This window comes from Glossina fuscipes, unplaced genomic scaffold (genome assembly GCF_014805625.2).
Source record: "Glossina fuscipes isolate IAEA_lab_2018 unplaced genomic scaffold, Yale_Gfus_2 238, whole genome shotgun sequence".
In the NCBI taxonomy this organism is placed as follows: Eukaryota; Metazoa; Arthropoda; class Insecta; order Diptera; family Glossinidae; genus Glossina; species Glossina fuscipes.
Window position 1 is genome coordinate 603107 of NW_023998581.1, and position 14426 is coordinate 617532.

A 14426-nucleotide genomic window follows, 5' to 3' on the forward strand; every position below is an offset into this window, starting at 1 on the left:
TTGTTTTTCTGAGACTCACTGTCTCACATTAACAAATTATCTTAGCTGAAAAATTTTCTCAATTATCATCTAAAAGTGCAAAAAAGTCGTAATACTGCCTGCGGGCTGACATTGATTGAATTACGCGTTTGTTGAAATGTTTATTTTCTTGTCGGTCTTAGCTAGTCAACCTAATTACTGTCTGTGCTGCCTTAGGAAATTTCAAGTTAATCTCTAACTAGTTCTTGGTAAGTTAGCTTTTCTTGCAACTGTGGATTTCAATAACAACTCGCCAAGCATTCTTTGAAAATTGTTGAATGAAAGGCGGTCTTACATATTGGCAATGTCGACTGGGGGTTGAAAGGTGTTGATTTTTTGTCGAGTTCTATCTGGCGAAATAAGTTTATCATATCTAGGGCCGAGAAATATTTGGTCGCCCTAGCCTCTACAAGATATCTTCTAATCTCGTAAGGGATGATTTGTCGTTTACTATTTATATCCTACACCACTTATGGTAGAGGATATATTAAGTTAGTGAGGACAAATGTAACACGCAGAAGAACTTAAAATAGAACCAGCTTTTGCATTATCGATCGATTCAGAATCGTAATCTGAATTGATCTAAGCCGTCTGATATCTGTCCACATATATTTTTGTTGAAGCTACAGGTCGCAATTTTTGAGAAATATTGACGAAATTTGGTACACTGACGTGTTTTGACTCAACGAAGACCACTATTGAGAATGGTTCGAACCCCCCCCTAAAACTAAAGTTCATACGACGAAAAGGTATAATTTTTAATGCTTCACGGCATCAAACACAGCATCCGCAATCTTCCCCGTCAAACCCGCACGCGTCGGGTGCCCAAACCGCTCACTTAGCAAACACATTATAAAGAGGATGGAGCCGGGTTCCGATTCAGACACGGCACACAGTCCAACATTATCAAAAGTTCCATCATTTCCTCATTATTTGTTTAACGGTTGTGGTTGTGGCGGTTATGGATGTTTTATTGATCATGTAATTGCTGCTGTCCTTATAATCGTTCATCGATTATACTTTCGTACCACCAAGCTTGCGCTTGTATCTTGGGACCAACGAAATTGTGCCGCTGTTTTGTCGTGCCGTATGTATACGATTGAAATAAGTGGAAATGAATGTCTTGTCATAACGACTTTTGAAGCTAAACCAAGCGGATACTGTCTCAGGCATCCCAGAAAGAGCTGATCCGGATGGGCTGGATAACAGAATCTTAATAAGGATTAGCTTCTTCAACTGAGTATTTCCCTAGGGATCAAATGATTACTCCCATCTTTTTACCAATACACATCAATGCTCGCGTGCGATTACTTTTTTTTTAGAAAATTTTCAAATGGATGTTTATTTGCAATTCATTCGTTAAGTTTTAGCTATATTTTTGTTATTAACTTATCTTATTTACGTAATTTTATAGAATTTTAAAGACTTTTTTGTTGCACGCGATAAAACGCGTTTATACTCGTGTTGCCAGACCATTGACTTTCTCAATTTTTTAACAGGAGGCTCTTTCGCAATTTATAATTTCAAGTACTAGACTTCAACCGTACAAAATTTTAGTTTTTGCCGTGACTTTATAGCAATATATAATTTTTACTTTTTGTCGTGAATTTCACAAAATGGTTAGTAGGTAATGGTATACGTTTTCAATAATTATTTTCTTGATGTTTTTTTGAAATAAACAAAAGTTGACTTAACTGTTAAAAGCAAAAATTTCACGCGAAGCAAAAATTGCAGACGGCCAAAAGAATTCTCCCAACAATCATCAAAAACAATCAAACAACATTTTCGTTTTTCTTTTCAAAAAATTATTTTGAAATTTTTTTTCTTTTTGTTAGTGCTCAATGTCTTTTTTTTAGTCTAAGAATTCAATTCATTAGTCTAAAATTAAAATAATAATAGTAATAATAATAATAATAAACATTGTTAAACATGTCAAAATAAAGCAGAGCTAAACATCAAAACATTATTAAACATTGTTAAACATGTCAAAATTAAGTAGACTTAGACATCAAAACATTATTAAACATTATTAAACATCATTAAACATTATTAAATATTGTTAAACATGTCAAAATTAAGCAGGGTTAAACATCAAATTATTGTCAAACGTTATTAAACATTGTTAAACATGTGCTAAGATTTCAGGTGGTATAGGTATTTTGATTACAGTCGCTTATCAAAGGTTGGCAAAACTGAAGTGTCATCCCGAAAATAGGAATAAAGCGTCATTGTGTTTTAAACGCTAAGTTTGCACACAATGAAGCCTAGCTTATAATCTTGCGCATGTGAAAGACACTTATTTATAAATATTATAAATTATAAGTTATGTATATACAATATAATATAAAATAAATAAAATAATTTAAAATATTACCAATTTTAATAAAAAATGTATAAATTAATGTTTTCCCCAGGCATGGGGGGGCATTTTTTTTGCGTGGTGGCGTCTCTATTAATATCTTTCTTGTTCTACTTACAATGAAAATTTTAACCTAAGTGGAAATTTCATAAATTTAGTAGAGCAATAAAAAGTTTTTGAAAGTTAAACGAAACTAATTGGTGGAAATCATTAAGAAAAATATTAATATAGACAAATAAACTTCACAAAAGTGCAGAATTATAAACGAAGCAAAAGAAATTGCAATTTGCAAACGCAAATGAAACGTGACTTTCGTTTTACGGGACATCTGTTTAAGACTTCGAGTGGCTGAAAGGAAACTATTTTCTTTTTATAGGAATAATATTATTTTTAGGATTTTAACATACACCATCTTCACTTGGGCGTTAGGTTTTATTTTCATTTAGGTTTTAGGAATATCGATATCATTTTTGAAATATATTTTTCCATTTTTCTTAAATCTTGTGTAAATTTTCTTTTATATGTACTAATAACCCCACCCTGGGCGGATTTTATGAAACTTAACAATTAAAACGATATATTTATATATATATGCAACAATAATAACATAAATGTTCATGTAACTTATATATAAAAATATATGTAAAAAATGATAAATATTCAGACCATACAATATGTGGCAGACTGCATACCTTTGTATCTGCCGCACAGCCTTTATCTCAAGCCGGTGGCCAAGATTAACATCTCAGTGGCTTTACCCTCGAATAAAACCGGCAAATCAATCTCTAATTTGGATATTATGGAAAAGTTGAGCTTCGCTCTTAAGCCAGATAAGTTTTTAGTGCTAAAGGTTGGTTTTCTTTGTCAGTTGTTGTTTTAAGCGCAAAGAAATTTATGGTTTCCTATTTAATAATTAGGTTTCCAAAAGCACTGTAGATTTTATCAGATTTGAAGCTGAATTAGATGAACGTTCACGTTTACGTTCAGCTATTAATCGTTTGGATGGCATTTCTTTAAAACTACCTGGTTTTAATGAATCATTTCGTGTAAGAGCCTCTGAATCTAAGGATGATTTTCCCACACGTCACGATTGGGATTCTTTCTTTCGGGATGCCAGTAACATGGATGAAATGAAAGCAGGCGAACGTCCTGATACCATACACATATCTCATTTGCCTATTAAATGGTTCTGCCCTCGTCATCTCGAACATGAGGATAATGCTAAACCAAGTGAAAGCATTTTTAAACGTATATTCGAAAAATTCGGGAGTGTACGCTGTGTCGACATACCTATTTGTGACCCATATCGTAATAAAATGAATGCAGACATTAACGGCATGAAAACGTTTAGTTTCGAGCAGGATGTGTTATTTGAAGCGTAAGTTTGTTGTTTCCATTAAATGCATTTTGCGAATAACTTTTGTGTTTCTAGATACGTTCAGTTCGATGAATATGTGGGGTTTGTGCGTGCAATGGATGAATTTCGAGGTATGAAATTGGTACGAAAGTTTGTCGACAAAACTCAAGCCGTTAATATTAGTGCGAACTTCGATACCACCAAACATTTGAGTGACGGTCAAAACCAACGACGTGAACGCGTACGAAAGCGTTTAATAGCTAAAGTAAAGGCTGACGAAGAAGAAAAAGAGCGTAAGAAAAAGTTGGAAAAAGAACGTTTGGAACGCGAAAGGTTTGCCTCTATTAAACTATTAATATGCCATTATTCCCCACTTCTATACCCACTGTTAGCGTAAGGTTTCAAATTTTCATTATTTCTTCCTGTAAGCTTTACAAATATGTATGGCGCAAATCCGCTACTCCATGGGACTTCTTGAAAATGGCCAAAGACTGCGTAGAAAAATTCGCATAAGAAAAATCTTTTCACAGCGCCTTGTTCACATGAACGCAATGCGCGGCATATTCAATTGCTACGTATAATTAAAAATTGTGTCTCAACAGTTCATTGTTCAGCTGATTTATTTTGGTTTGAAGTGACTGATGATTGAATTCTTGAAATAATTGACTTTCATACAAATTAAAATTTCGCAATTTCAAGTAATCGTATGACTTCGTATTGGTACCTAGCAAATACATTATTAGTTCTGAATATGAAAATGGACATTGTCCGAAATTTTCGCTACGGATTGTGCGAATATAATACACATCCATGCCCTTTTGCTTAAGTTCTGCGTTGAGTTTTGCAAATAATAAAAAAAAAAAGGAAAAAAGAACAAAGATAGAAATATGCCCGCTACATTAGCTCCAAATGTTAACTCGCTCTTTGGCCTTTTTTCGTTATGTCAATAAGGTTTACGCAAAAAAAATTCTATAAAATTTCGTAGTTTTCTTTCCTCTATTTTTTTAAGAAAATGTTTCCTCACGCATATGAAATAAACAAAGAATTCTTAAGAATATGTTCTCAAAGAAACATGCTTAAAAAAAGAAAAATTATAAAAATGAATGAAAAAATCTTCAAAAAAGAAACAACCAAACGAAAAAAAAAATTACAGGCAACGGCAAGAGGAAGAGAAATTGGCCGAACTAGAGAGACAGCGGGAACGTGAAGAGCGACGAAAAGAGAAACATTTGAAAAGGATACAAGAAAAGAGTCAAATAGAAATCTCGCAAAAAATACGAGTCGAGGAACGTAAACTAATGATAGCTCAAAGAAAGTTGGAAAGTATACGCATTTTGGAGCAACTGTTTGACCGAATGAAGGTTGGTTTGGAGGAATAAAATGCAAAAATAATTTTATATTATTTTTCTTATATATAAAGTTAAAACATCTCGCGAAGTATGGTACGAGCACTTCCAGAAAATATCAATTAGAGCAGCAAAAAGATACAATGCGTGAACGATTAGTGGAAAAATACAAAACAGCTACTGAAAAATTGCTCATGGAACAAAAACGCAAAGTTGAAGACATTAGGAATAAAACTCCTCTTATGGGATTGTTGAAAAGTAAAAAGACGAAGGGTTCATCTGAGGAGTCGGCTGATGAAAGTGATGGCAAACGTAAAGTGAACTCTACAAATGATGCAGGAGCAAATACTTCAACAAATGCTGCTGCCAGTACGGAGAGTCAACCTATGAATCCTTTTAAAGCTGTAGCAGCCTTAGCCACGGGAGCGACGGCGAATCCATACAATACAGAAGCGGCTAGCGAGTGGATGAAATCATTAATGTTCCCCTACGTACCGCCTATGTTTCCAGGAATGTCTCATCTATATCGACCACCCGCATATCCAGTTTCAGGCAGCTATCGCAGCTTTGCTCCAAGAATGCGAATGCGCATTAGGGGCAGAGGTCGCGGTCGCGGTATGGGGTATGATAATCATTACCCTTCAAACCACTACTACAACAAACATTACAATCATGGCGATAATGAACGTTACAATGACGATGAAGATGGGGGAGGCGGTGGTAGTAGTTACTATCACTACAAATCTTATGCGAGAGGAAGGCAAGGCATTAAATTAATCTCTCTTAACTAATATATTGTATTTACGATGTAATATTTTTATAGGAATCGTTTGCGTTCTCGTACACGCTCCAGAGACCGTCGGTCACGGTCGCGGTCGCGTACACGCACACGGTCGCGTTCCCATAGTCGCAGCCGTTCACGTGATAGACGTAGTCGCACGCGCTCACGTCATCGGCATTACTCTAAGCGCACCAGATCGCATACGCGCTCTCGATCAAGATCGTACAGCCGCTCACGTTCGCGTACACATTCAAAGTCGCGCTTGAAATCTCGCGAAGATAAACGTAGCAAAAGCCCCAATCAACAAATGATATCGAATAAACCCCCTGAAAAGATCAACAAGAAACTAGCTTCCACCCGTCGTTCACGTTCATATTCTTCGTCCTCCCATTCAAGGTCGCGTTCACGCACTCGTAATCGTTCGCGTTCTAGGACGAGAACGCGTTCGCGATCACATTCACGTTCGGCACGTTCGAGGCGTTCTTGGTCTCGGCGAAGCAGTAGTCACCGTTCCCCTTCTAAACGTAAGGTAATTATAGACTCTGATAAGCTAGTGCGTTCTGCAGAAGAAATTAAGCGTACCATTGAAAAGGATATGAAAGAACGTATGCGTGAGGAAGAACGCGAAATTAAAGAGACTTTTAATAAACGGCACAAGCAAGTTTTGGTGCACAATGCCGCTATTACGGCCGTTATGTTACGGGCATCAGCTAGTGAAAGTGGTATTGGCACAGCAGAGCATTCGGCAAATGAATCTTCCGTGACTAACTCAGCGCAAGACAAAGAGGACTCTTCAAAGGAAGGAGGATGCGACGATGAAGAAGATGAAGGGCATTTACGTAAACATTTTAGCCGTCCCTCTTCTCGACGTCACTCTTTTGAAGCAGAGGTTGAAAACTCTAATTAAGTTTCCAGATTTCTTTAATAGAATGTTTTGACATCTAGATAATATAAAAGAAAAGCAAATAAACATTTATATTGTAAGGGTGAGAAGCGAGATTGAGGTTTGCAATTGTGAAAAATCGATTTTTTTCTGAAAAAGGAAAGTAGCCTCTACTAGATTCATTCAGAAGATTGCTAAAGACAGAAGGTAACATTTAACAATATTGCATTCATCACACCACAAAAATTTTAGTAAGTTAACCCGTTCTATATGGACGATGGAGCTCTTTAAGGAGGAAGAAAATCTTTAGCAGACTGTGAACTGAAGCTCACACACATACCTAGGCAAGGAAAGTTATAATCGCACCTTCGAGTTTTTTTAATCTTGGACGCCCGTAGTAGAGAATAAACTGCAAAATTACCTTTCGAAATTTATATAGTAGCTCTACACTTATGAATTAGTGATTGTCCTCGATTGTACGGTTGTTGGGTCCCCAAGTGCAAAGTGTCACTATAACTGATATTCACTAATTTTCTGTTTAGTTTTATTAGGCCCAAGATTATTAGAACTTCGAAACAAGTAAAAACTGTTACTTATTCTTATAATGAGATTCCAATTCAATAATGATCATCGGTACATATCTACGCTCATATCACTTCGAAATATTCCATCATTTTCTCCTCAAATTTTGTTATTTATTTTCAGAAACTAGTGATTTTTAGAATCCTTAAAGATAGTTAAAATAAAATATACTTAAAACATGAACCAAAATTTTTCGTTATATGTCATTTGAAATACAACGTGGAGACTAATTCGCAGGTTTTGTTTTACAATTAGTGGGAGCAAAGACTGTGGACAGATGAATATAAATGAAGCAAAACAAACTAACCGTGAAAAATAATGATTGTGTATGTTTGAAGGATGAAATATAAATTCATGATTTTTTACACATTAAATACAAAGTTTTAAACTTCTCAGTTTAACCGTAAAAAGAAACAAACGAGGCAAAAAATCTTAAGCTAAAGCAACAAAATTTTCTAAAAACGTCGATTGTTACGGCCGCGATTACGGTCGTTGCGTGGCCCGCTACGACGATTGCGTCGATTGTTGTGATTATTGTTATGATTACGTTCATTTGAGGAATAACTGGAATTATTGTTGTTATTGTTACTATTACAGTTGTCATTATTGAAATCTGACCCTTCTAAATTGTTAAAACCTCCGTTGTTGTTGGAATTGTCATTAAAACCATTTTGATTCACTAAGCCGTTCTGGTTGATTGCCTGGTTTGTACCATTATTAGGTCCATTCCATGGCCCTCCCCCATTTCCGATGCTCACATTATTGGCATTATTCACCCAAGGATTCTGAAAACCCGGCATTGCCACTTGATTTTGAAAAATCATTTGAGTTGGATTTTTCATTTCTTCTGTGCTTTGAAGTGATTGCTGCTGCTGTTGGTTTAATTGTGTTTTCAAATTGAGCAAAGCCGGCAAAAATGGTTTTTTCAAACTCAACAATTCCTTAACAAACACCGCTTGCGGATTGTGTTGGCGTGGCTCAAATCGTGACTTTTTCGAAGGCGGTGAGCTTTCGCGTATCTCTAGGGTTGGTGAGATGGAACGCGACCTTTCTGGCGCTGGTACTACATCTCTCAGTTCTTCTAACTTGCCTGCATCGATATACTTATTAAGATAATCTCGCCCCTGACGGACGGCCAACATCAATCGCGAATCTGGGTGGACACGTATGAAACGACCATAAACCAAAATGCCTACTATAGCTTGAGGGTCCATCGTAGTTAAAACACCACTAGCCAACATTCCTTCTATTGTGTTTTCACTAATTTGCTGAGGATTCAAACCGCTGCTATCATGACGTACTTCACCACGCGGTGCATACATTACATCTTCGTAATTATCATCAGGCCGTCTGCTGCCTGCCCACTGTGCCTGAAAATTACGCGGTATGGGCTTACTATACGGTACTTTCTTCTCGCTTTCCTTAGAAGACATCTTAGAAGGATCCAAATCCAGCCCGGGTATAAAGCCTTTGTCTGCCGTTAAGCTTTCAGTAAATTCCACTTTATCTTCGGGTCCCATACCGGGTATGATAGCATCATCTATAAGATAAATTTCTTTGCAATTAAATTTCTCAGCAGACAAAATATTTACTCCTTATACTTACCATATTCACAATCATCTAAGGCGGCCAAACTGGCTGGCAAGGTATTCAAATTGTATTTATCTCTCATCATATCACCAGGACGGTTACGGGTCCAAAATTTAATAGTATGATCATTGCTGCCTGAACATAATATATGACCCAAAGGATGCCAAGCCAAAGTCCACACGATACTATCATGAGCAGTCTCAACGCCGCCAATTTCTTTGTCCGTTCTAGGATCGTAAGATCTTATACAAATCCTTCTTTTATTACAAAAACCTACCCCACATTCCAAAAGAGTATGGCACCATCTGAACCACCCGAACAGAACAGACCTTCATGTATTGGATGCCAAGATACTGAGCTAGCTTCTTTCTTATGCCCGCGAAACACCTGAGTCTCTTCTTTCAAATTACGCAAATCGAAAAGCTTGAGTAAATGGTCGCGGGAAGCCGTGACCAGCCAGTTACCGTTATCATTCCATTTTAAGTCCATTACCGTCGATTTGTGAGCGTGTCTTGTAAGAGGAGAATGCTTTGTTAAAAAGCCCTAGCGTGTTTTTTTATTCAAAAGTTTTACTTACAAAGTCGCCAAGGCTCCTCCACTTTTTGGATCCCACAGTTTAATGGGCTGTTGATTATCTTTGCTGCCGGATACGATTAAACCTTTTTGTGGGTGCCAGTGAACACATTTAACATCCGCCCCATGGCCTAGTTGAAAATGAAAGTTTGTCAATGAAAGTTATAAGTTTTCCTAATATAGAAAATGAAAATTTAATTTGATCTAACTTATTAAGAGTGCGGAATATAAAAATCTAATTATGGCCAATCTTTGTCTTCTTCAAACATTTTGTTCAGTGACATTTAACAAGTTCCTAGAAAAATGTGACAAGAAAATCAAGAAAATACATATCTCCACTTTTTTTGACGGTCGCTAGGGTTTTTAAACTATGTAGAAGAATATTTAACTGTGTCGAGTTCTCCGAAACGATATCGGGAAAACGTTTTTAAGAAACATTTTCTCTAACTTCCTGCAGTGCGCCACGCAGTTGTTGCATAAATGTTTAAGAAACATAAAAGTTTTAAGATTTGATTTAAACGGTGTTTTTTGATTGGTAGTTTGACGTTATTAAATCTGTTGTGAGCGGCGAATATTTTGTAAAATTTTTCCTTTAAAGATATTCTTCTGACTGTAGAAAATTTTGTACCCTGCACTACTTGTGGTACAAGGTTCGTTAAGGTCAAGCGAACGTTTGCAAGGAAAAGAAAACCGTACCATAGATCCAACTCTTATTACGCGAACTGATTCAAAACCCTTCTTTATATCGTTTTGAGCTTGTTTATCTGTCTGTCCATGTATTTTGTGCAAACCTGCAATTTCCTATACGTTTTCGTGAAATATGTTGCTGTGACGTGTTTTACCCCAAGGACGAATAGTTCAGAAAATTATTTTGCCGTTTTGCTACACAGCCATGCCCAGCTATATTTTTACTTATTAAAAAATATGTTTAGCAAAAATATTTTTTTGACTTCAAACAATTGTGTATGGTAGGAACGTTTTTTAAGGCGTGATCAACTTTTCGAGCATTATATCGGAAGCCTTAATTAAATAGCTGACAAGAATGCCGACTATTGAGTCGTTCATAAATCAAAACTGGAGTTTTTTGAGAAGTATACGCAGTGCTCTTAAGTTCCTACGCTTTTTCTAGATGCGTAGATGTTGATTGTTGTAATAGGATTTACATGGAATTAAAAATTCCATAACTCAAGAAAAGACCAATTGCAAATTTTCTTAACATCTTTCTGCAATTATCCGAAGCCATTATTTTTCTGTTTGTTCGCGCTCCGATTCTAATAGAAGTGTCTATGTTTAAGTTTTGATATGGATTCATTGTAACGGAAACTTTTAATTTTAGTCATCGCTGTTTTTCTTTTAGTTTTTCTAAGTTTCGTCTTCGATATCAATGAGTTCTATTAGTATTGATTGATATTAAACGGTTTGTTTGCAAAAGGACTCTATTTGACTTAAAACAGAAACGGTGTCATGTGAAATATTTAAAGTTGCTTTGGTCATCCACAAAAGAAAATTTTACATATGCAAGCTATTAATATTCCTAACATAAATTAAGTATGGGTATTAATAGTGTTAACTCCTCCCAAACATGGTTATTTTTAAAAGCATCGCGAAAGGCTCTTAAAGTAGTCTCGGTACAAAGAGTCTTAAAATCTGAACGGTTACTAACATATACCTGTTTGCGTCCAAATCGTTTTTTCAAGACACCTTATATACGCAATAAGGTATATTTTTCTCGTTCCTAATGTTTTTAGAAAACAATTGTGGGAATTTGATTAGGCGATCGACTTGGTACAGACAAATTTTATAATCTAGTTTTGATTATGAACCGTCCTAATATTTCTACAATTTTTGCACTTGCATCCTACTTGACAATTTTAAAGATTGCTAAAGAAAGGAAAATTAAACCGATACTTACCCCTCAGAATTTTCTCCTCTTGACAACGAAGAAAATCGAATATGCGCAAGGTGCCATCATCGCTGCAGCTAACAAATTTATTATCCGTTGGACTAAAACTATTGTTGAGTAACGTTGAGTGGCGTCGGCAAATAGGAGCGGCCGGTGATCAGTGTGTTATTTTTCGTTTATTTTTGTTCAAGCAATCATATGAATTTAATTTATTTTTTTGTTTTATTTTGCAGAACACAACAACAACATGAAAATTTCCAAAAATAGAGAATTGTGATGAAGATTAGAAAGAAGTCAAGAATTAATATAAAATAGTTTTGTAACATTATTTTTATTGTAACGGATGTAAAAATTAAATCCTAGGGTCATTTTATAATAAAAACGCCAAAGCCTCGTTTTTTTGGAAATAATTTTTATTATTAATTTAAAAACTAAAAGAAAAAGACGAGAAATACTTTTTGGTTATTTTATAGAAAAAAAATTTTTTTATTGTTTTTCTTTTTTTACAAAAAAAATTATTTCAAATAATATATTGAATCCCATCTCCAGACTGAAGAAGCTATCTTAATTGAAATTTTACTTAAATTTGAGCATATAGTTAGTGAAATAGTACAGACACTGGGAGAGAAGCCACATGATGACAAGGCTTTGAATAGTTTAGGGCCGCAGCAAATAATAACCCAGAAATCTCTTAAGTAGTTTTTAATATTTTATTTATGTTTGGTTTTGTTTTTCTTTCTTGTTTTCTTTAATAAATTAACAAAAGTCTTTGGCATTTTATTGCAGATAATTATTACGAACTTCTTAAGATTCACTGGTGGTAGGCTATTCAATATGGAATAACTTTATTATTAGAACAAACAGTCACTACACACCAGTTTCGATAAAGCTAAATCCCTATTAAGCTTTTAATTATCTACCAGAAGTCCTAACGAAAATCTTTATTTAAATTGTTTAATAGAATGCGAGCAAAGAATATTAATATACCGAAAAATATTTATATTAACAATCTATACCTTATTCCCCTAATCGCTTCCTTGTGGGCTTGAAACATTTTCACATTGTTCATATTCGATTGCCAATATTTAACGTAGCCACCGTGATCGCCTGTAACCATCCAGCTATCATTGTGCGACCATACCATGGTACGTACAGAGGTATCATGCGCCTAAATATTTAAGAAAGAGATTAAAAAAAGCAATATAAGTAACTGCAATTAAATAATTTTCAAAATTTCTACTCACTTGCAGTATGGTTTCAAAGTTAAATGTTAAACCATTCCATAAAGTAAACTCGCCTGAACTGGCACCCGTTACTAACCGCCTACCTTCAGGGGTCCAAGCTAACGTGAATATGGGGCAACGCATTTTGTTGGTGGCAGTTTTGACGAATCTAGTAGTTACCGCATTTGAAGGGTTGTCCAAATACGAAGACGGCGGCAATAATTCCGGTACATATATGCTCTCTGGTTGTAAAGCAAAACGATCTCTATGATCGCGTTGCCATAAACGAGCCTTAAGCGTTTACAAAAATTAAATGTTACTATATATAGCTTCGCAACATGTTATCAACTCACCTCTATTGCTTTAACAATTGAAGCATTATAGTCAACTGTTTTACGCATTACACTTTTACGTAAACGTTTGCCGTCGAAATCATCTTGGCTCATTTGATAGGGTCTTTGGAACCCTCCCGGATTGAAAGGTTTAAAATATGATTTATTTGAGCCATGATGACCGTGGTGGTAATGTGGTCTATAATAACTACCATGTGAACTACCCGACATTGGCGGTGGTATACTAACATTAGTCGCCAAGGCGGAGGGTGCAGACAATAGAGGCGGGGGCTGATCCAATTTTACCTATAACAAAACATTAAACTTCATAAGAAAACATTATGACAATAATTAGCTTTCCTACCTTTGTGTTATTTTCCATGTCCTTTTTTTCTTAAGTTTTTTGTATTTTTCTGTTTATTCTTTCCCTTAGCGTGACTCCTCTATATTGGCTTTATTTGCTTGCAGCTTTTCTCCTTTGTTTCGGTTTCATTTGAAATATTTGGTTTTGATGGTATATTTAAACATTTGTACTTGTTTAAACTTTTTACGAATTATTTAGTTGATCAATATTCTCTTATATTTACTTGAAGTTAATTTGTAAAAGTTTTCCTCTTAGGATTCTTTTGATAGAGGTGTTATGACTTGAAGTTGGATGCGTTTTAAAAATTTTGCTGTCATCTTGTACACTAAAGCGAATTGTCGTGCGCGATGTAAACAACAGTTTTTTATGAAAGGAACGAAATGCAAATGATTCTATTTTGAATATTTGGCACTAGGCGATATTTTTGCCTTGAAGAATTACAAAAATCCCATATAAATAAGCAAAAAATTGCATAAAAATTGTATGCAAACAGTTTCGTCTTCGTTTATACCTTGCCAATGATCTTACGTTCAAAATGTTAATGATTTCGAACAAGCGCTAATAATTAATCGGTACTTACGTATTAACGCCACCCCGGCAAAATATTATTAAAAAAACCAATAAAAAGCAACCTTTTAAACGTTTAAAAAATTTTTTTGGCTACCAAATATAATAATAATATAATAATAATAATATAATAAAATTATAATAATAATAATATTTTAATAATAATATTTTGCCGTGGGGATGTTAATAAGTAAGTACCATTTAATCAATTATCTTTGTTTTAATAATAATAACTCACAGGATATAAGGGATAGGGACAAATATAATTAAATATACTAAAAGGAAGGAAAAGGATGGATTTATTCATCTGAAAACAATGTTGTTTAAGAACAAATTAAAGGGTCTTACAAACTTTTATGTGTCAAGCATGTCAATGGGCTGTTTAAGTTCGTTTTACTCTGATTTTAGAAAGCACGCAAGCTTGATAGTAATTTTACACAAAATAAGGGCAATAATAAGAGAGCCACTTATGAATGCAAACATTTAAAAAAAGGATGTAATGAAAAATCCTGGAAAATGTAATAATAATATTGATTTATTACTGGAGA

The 14426-nt window shown here is 34.9% G+C and overlaps 2 protein-coding genes across 2 annotated transcripts; one reads left to right on the forward strand and one right to left on the reverse strand.

Annotated features, from left to right (window-relative positions):
• Nucleotides 1-2586: 2586 nt before the first annotated feature.
• LOC119642636 (A-kinase anchor protein 17A) lies at nt 2587-6863 on the forward strand. Its single transcript, XM_038041832.1, has 6 exons — nt 2587-3227; nt 3295-3755; nt 3810-4067; nt 4888-5095; nt 5155-5840; nt 5904-6863. The coding sequence occupies exons 1-6, from the start codon at nt 3027-3029 to the stop codon at nt 6766-6768; spliced, it is 2679 nt and encodes an 892-aa protein (XP_037897760.1). The 5' UTR covers nt 2587-3026; the 3' UTR covers nt 6769-6863.
• Nucleotides 6864-7626: 763 nt separating this feature from the next.
• On the reverse strand, nt 7627-13570 carry LOC119642637 (pre-mRNA 3' end processing protein WDR33). The gene is made up of 9 exons (XM_038041834.1): nt 13312-13570; nt 12969-13253; nt 12637-12906; nt 12409-12560; nt 11402-11499; nt 9494-9620; nt 9194-9427; nt 8932-9143; nt 7627-8866 (listed from the first exon to the last, which is right to left on the reverse strand). Exons 1-9 carry the CDS (start codon nt 13327-13329, stop codon nt 7782-7784), a joined length of 2481 nt encoding a protein of 826 aa, XP_037897762.1. The 5' UTR covers nt 13330-13570; the 3' UTR covers nt 7627-7781.
• Nucleotides 13571-14426: the final 856 nt, after the last annotated feature.